A 6,000-nucleotide genomic window follows, 5' to 3' on the forward strand; every position below is an offset into this window, starting at 1 on the left:
ATCAAATCCATGTTCTTCACTTCTTACTCCATTCAATTTTTTCTTGAGCTCTTGGAGCAAATAATCTTTCTTTGACTGTTTAAGACTTTCTGATGCCTCTTTTGTAATTTCCAATACAGGCTAGGTTTTTTTTTTGTGGTCTTTATGTCCACTGTGCCAAATAGATACCCCTTTCACCTGTTTGTTGCATTTTTAATCCTTTCAGTCATTTCACTGTTAGGCTCAACATTGGCCATTACCGTGATGCAAATTGATGTAATCTACATTTTCCACAATCTACTAAATGGCTTTAGCCAGCTTCCCTTCCTGACTCTCTTTGATTCATTCTGCACAAAACTCATCTCCTTCGAATGCGAAGCTTGAGATCTCCCTTTGGCTTCAAGAATGTGGATCACATTTTCTCCTCTCTTGTCAATACGTTAGAATGTAATTTTGCTGAAGTGCCACGCCCTGACACTGCTCTTGGCATCTGCTTCCATGTGTACTGCTGCTTCTAGAAATGTTATAAAACCTCATACCACTGTCTTCTGTTTCTTACTGCTCAGTTGTGTGCTTGCTTGAAGATTTCTCTTTTTTGTCCTCTGAATCCTCACCTTGCTCTGAACTTCATACAGCCTTAAAAACAAAAGTCTTTGTCTTCTCTAGCCTCAGCTAATTTAACTTTTCATTAGTCTGTACTTGTGCTGTGCCATGAGGACAATTTTCTCAACTTGTTGAATAGCTCCATGTCTTTGAAATCCAGTTTTTTTTCTTGTATCATATGTTCTTTGCAATTTTTCAGTGAATTAATTGCATTTTTAAAGTTCAGTCTTCGTTAATCTGGGTGACATTTACTCTAATACCCTTTATATGGCACATCTTGCACATCTGTCCTGACTTGTTCAGCTGGAAGCTCAGAACTGGTGAAACTCTAGTCAAGGACTGATAGATGACATTAGGCTTTTTATATTACAAAGGGATGGTGCAGATCTTATGGCCATTAGCAAAAGCCCACTCACAGCCGGGCTTTTTTCCTATGAAATAACAATATTCAGTCTTCCCTTTTACTGTGCTTGTGAATCCTAGGAAAGGCCTTTTGAGGTTTTCCTTCAAATCTCCTCCAGAGGTCAGCTCATCCACTAGATTCATTCACACGTGTTAATATTCATGCTCACTGATGAGAATGTTTTTTTTCCATGCCTGTACTTTATTACATAGCAGTAATATGCTAAGTAAAATGCTTTGCTATTCAGCTCCTTTGAGACTGAGGTATTGACTTATCTAGAAAGCATTAAGGCCCTAGTGCTGATGTCTTGAAGAGCTTGATTTAAACTTCTGCTTGAGCTCTGCAGACATGGAGGACAGAAATAGTTCTTTAATAACAAAGTCACCATCCTGCAAAACATATTTAAAAGCATATAAGCATATGTCTGATAGCATGTAAGCCAACTGATATTCCCATTATTCTTTTTTACCTGCAGCATAAAGGAGTAGCTTGGTAACCATTCTTTGTGAAAACATCTTTTTTCAACATCCTTCAACATAGATCAGCGAAATACTAATTTCTGCAGCTGTCCCTCAGCTCTTCAAGTAAGTCAACAGCTCTAATGATAGCAAAGCAGGAATACTCAAACAGGCAAATAACCTTGCTTTCTGGCAGAAGTCTGGCCATAGGCAGAAGTCAGGATGGGCTGCAAAATCAAGGGACAGCAAAAGAAGTACTGAGCTTTCTGTCTCTGTTGACCTTTGTGGTGCCACGGCATGTTTACTCCTTGTGCTCAGACTTACCAGTTGAACTTGCTCATCCTTCAGTGCCAACTGCAGCTACAACAGCAGCACTGGGATTTGCATGTGCCAGTGCAGCCTCAAAGGGGTACATTTTCTCTCTTGCTAGGCAGAACTTGCAGGAGCAGTAGATGAGATGAAGAAGTTAGAAGACACAAATCTGGAATCTGAGATCCACAAATCTGGATCTCAGATTTCCCTCCTCATGTCTCCCAGCCATTCTTTGTCCTGGGAAGACATCTACTTTTTGTTCTTAGAAAACAGAGGAGCTTCGTATCCTCAAAGATCCACACAGACCTTCAGTGCGGGGCCTGGTGGGAAGGTGAATGTATGCTCTTGGTGATTATGTCAGGGCTTTTTTTGACTTTGAGGAGAGTCTGGCTACCAGTGGCTCCTTAGACTGCTTTTCCAAAAGAAGTGGTGGAGAGTTAGGACAGAGGAAGACTTGTATGGAAAAGAAACTATTAAAAAAATCTTTTTTTTTGAAGGAAATCTTAGTGCATTTCTTACATGATAAGAAATACAACAAATAAAATCCAATGAAGCAGAACAGGATTTAAAATACTGCACAAGTTTTCTGGGAAGTTAGACCACAGACAAAAAGAAAACCATTTGCATTCTGGTAGTCAACCTTTTGTGGGACACGTGGCTCCTATACCGAAATTTGAAAGTGAAATCTGATTTGGCTGTGCATAGTATTTTGCATAACTACAGGGCTAAGCTGAGTGTACCTCAGTGGTAGAATGCTAGCCTGAACTTGCTGGAGAAATCTCTACCTGATGCTCAGGAGACCCTCGGGAAGAACAGGCACATTTACTTGCAGAGGACAGTTTAATAGAATGATTGGGCTTCAGCCTGACAGACAAAATCTACTTTAACAGCAAATTAGGTTTGTGTAATAGCCTCAGAAGGTTCAAATTATCAGAATTAAGAGCATTTTGTTGTTGTTGGTTTCCTTTTTAAAAGCTTAATCATTCTAAATTGCTTCAGCTACTGCTTATGTTTCACCTTGAATGAACGTCTCATTTTTCTTTGCCCAAGAGGAAGTGTCTCTCTGATCTTGTGTTTCTTCAGTACAGCATTTCCTTCTTTCCTTGAGGAGAAAAATGACTTGGGGATTCCTACGTGATCTGTTGAGTGGAGTGAATAAATATTCAACAGGAATTGGAAGAATTTGGGTGGCAGTTGTATTCGTATTCCGCTTACTGGTTTACGTTGCAGCTGCAGAAAACATCTGGAAACATGAACATGATGAATTTGAATGCAATATCAAGCAGCCTGGTTGTGAGAATGTTTGCTTTGACCATTTTTTCCCTGTCTCCCACATCAGACTTTGGGCTTTGCAATTAATCATGGTCTCCACCCCTTCGCTCTTGGTTGTTTTTCATGTCGCTTACCGAGAGAACAGAGAGAAACGCCACAACCAGAAACTTTATAAAAGTGCAGGAGAGAGAGATGGTGGATTGCTGTGCACTTACCTTGTCAGCCTTATCTTAAAAACAGGATTTGAAATAGTTTTTCTTGTTCTGTTTTATAAATTGTACAATGGATTCGAAGTACCACATCTTGTGAAATGTGACATAAGACCATGTCCCAGTACTGTAGACTGCTATATTTCCAAACCTACAGAGAAGATGATTTTCCTCTATTTTCTGGTGGCAACTTCCTGCCTGTGCATTGTATTAAATCTAAGTGAATTAAGTTACCTCATTTTCAAATACTCTGTAAAATGCTATCTGACGAGATACATAAAGAAACATCAAGACTCAGGTGATTGCCACAAATCAGAAACCACCATTCACAACAGAGCAGCAGCTGCAGGACAGTTCCATGACAGCTCCCTCTCCCTGCCTCTAAATATGCAAAATGAACGTGAAAAAAATTCCCTGTCAACTTGAAAGAAGGCTGGAGACCACTTCCTGCTGCACAAACTGTATTTGGCCAATTGCTTTTCCAATCCATGCTTTACAGAACTGAAAAGATAGATAATTATGTAGGAAATACTTTTTGTCTGTTAATTCCCCCTGACTTGAGAAGATAAATTCAGTTGCACTGTGCATGTCATACATAGAATCATCTAAATCTTTTCATGGTGAAACGAGGTGTAGAAATCTGAAAACTCCATGAAGCTTCACTATAAATGCAGATGCTTATGATAAATCACACCTAAACAATTGCTCAATGAGCAATATTTTGAATATTACACAGGATTGCTTTGGTACAAGCAAAAAGAGGCTTTTTATATGGAGAGTTGAAAAAACTTGGGATTGATGAAGACGCTGAACAGTAAGAGCATGTACAGCATTGGTTGAGTGGGTGGCTCTGACAGTGGTTGAAACTGAGTATAAGTCACTGTATATGATGGCTGCTGGTGTCTGGAAGTGAGCTGGGTGGGCACAAGCCCATTCCACTGGACTACTGTAAAACATCTCAAAATAAAAAGAAAGAAAATAAGAAGTGGCAGACACATATAGTTTAGCCCATGGTGACGAAGACAGGGCTGGTTATTAAGCTATATGTGGAGCATTTCCTTCTGGAGGTATTTGAGCCCTTTACAGTTTTTAGGGCATTTATCATCAGAGTGTGTCCTGTAAGAAAAGGTACTTCCTCAAACTTGTGCAGGCAGCATGTACCAGAGTTAACTCCTGGTCACCTGCACCAAGCAGCTTCTCAGTAATTTGACTTTTCTTCTGCTCTGTGGCTGTGGCATTTAATGGAAAAAGATCATTCCCAGTTCCCCAGGATCCGAGTGGTGAAATGTAGCCCACACATGGCAAGCCAGTAGTCCTGGCATTCAGTAGCAGTTTCTTCTAGGATCTAGTCTTCTGTTGAACCCAGACTTCCGAGATGATAGAAATTGGCACCTAAAAAGACGTATTTCTGGGTAGCTGAAATACATTTCCATTGCTGGAATGAAAGACCTCTGAACATACCTCAGTACTGAGTCTGATCAAAATACACCTTTTTGAGAAAAACACCATCTGCAGTAAGTGGAGCTGCCTTAACGCTGAACTGATGTTATTGTTCATGCCATGATAAAGAGAAGGAAACAATAGCAGAAGGATGTCAACTAGTTATTTTTTCACTTGATCCCCCCATCTTTGCTTATGAAGCATTACTTTTATGAGTCCTGGGGTAGCAATACAGAATTAACTTTAAGAGTTAATGAATAAACTATGCACTATTCCCCCCCCCCAAAAAAAAAAAAAACCAAAAACAACAAACCCCTGCTTTTACAAAAGGTAAAAACACTTTTGCTGCTCCTGAGCTTGACAGGAGCAGCCTCAGCTACCAGCTTGCCAGCTTGTGGCCAGTTGAAGTTTTACATCTCAAGTGATGCTGTCAGCATGCATATGGAGACTGTACAGCACTCAGAACGTGTTCTGTTAAATCTCTAGTACAGAATATGGCTCATGGCAGAAATGCAGCTAGAAATTCTTGTGCAGTGACTGGACACCCCCCCCTCCCCAAGAAGCACATGAAGCAAAGCCACTGCCCCTCAACCCTGTATAACTGGGACAGCCACAGGTGGAGAATAAACCCCAAATTATCTTGGCCTTTTTATATCCTAATGCCTCATTTTTTAAGACAAGGTCAACACTATCAAAGTAAAAAATGATTCCATAGTGACTGCTTTTTTCATTGTTGAGGACAGATTTTAAGACAGCACATGAATGAAAAAGTATTTAGCCATTTAAAAAAAAAAAAAAACGTTTATTTGAGAGAAAACAGAAGCAAACACAGTTTAGCCAACACAGGTTTCTGATTAAATTTGTGCATTAGCTGCTGTCTAATATTGAAGTATACTAAGTCAGGGCTTGAAGGGTTTTACAGCATCCCCCTAAAGCTCTGTGGCTGGTGGAGCTTCTCGCTCGGTCCCCAGATGTTCCTGTAAAACAAGAACTTTAATTCTTTGGAATGTATATTCAAGGTTTTATTTCTATCTTCAACAGCCATGAAATGATAAATAAATTCCAAAAATCAACATTTCAAGTCTTGGATGATACTTCAAGTTTTGACAAAGCCAGCATCTTACATGAGGAATAGTCTGAAAAATGATTATGGAGTAACTGTGTGACGCCGACTTACCCACAGAAACCAAGCGACATATCCTGCAGAATCAGGGTGTTTGATAGAGCTACTAAAGAAATAAGCATCACACAAGGCAGCTCTGCCAGATATTATTTAACCTGAGAGAACAGAAACACACTCACCTAGTTTCTGAGCCCCTGCTCT

General features: G+C 39.9%; 1 protein-coding gene across 1 annotated transcript; it reads left to right on the forward strand.

Moving 5' to 3' along the window:
- The first annotated feature begins 1,512 nt into the window (after window positions 1–1,512).
- Window positions 1,513–4,949, forward strand: GJB7 (gap junction protein beta 7). Its single transcript, XM_065681294.1, has 2 exons — window positions 1,513–1,569; window positions 2,839–4,949. Exon 2 carries the CDS (start codon window positions 2,871–2,873, stop codon window positions 3,660–3,662), a length of 792 nt encoding a protein of 263 aa, XP_065537366.1. The 5' UTR covers window positions 1,513–1,569; window positions 2,839–2,870; the 3' UTR covers window positions 3,663–4,949.
- The last annotated feature ends 1,051 nt before the right edge of the window (window positions 4,950–6,000 follow it).

The sequence above is a fragment of the Lathamus discolor genome, chromosome 5 (assembly GCF_037157495.1).
Source record: "Lathamus discolor isolate bLatDis1 chromosome 5, bLatDis1.hap1, whole genome shotgun sequence".
In the NCBI taxonomy this organism is placed as follows: domain Eukaryota; kingdom Metazoa; phylum Chordata; class Aves; order Psittaciformes; family Psittacidae; genus Lathamus; species Lathamus discolor.

Bases quoted from the DNA above. Each gene is read 5' to 3' on its own strand.
- GJB7 (XM_065681294.1), top strand. From the start codon at position 2,871: ATGACTTGGGGATTCCTACGTGATCTGTTGAGTGGAGTGAATAAATAT.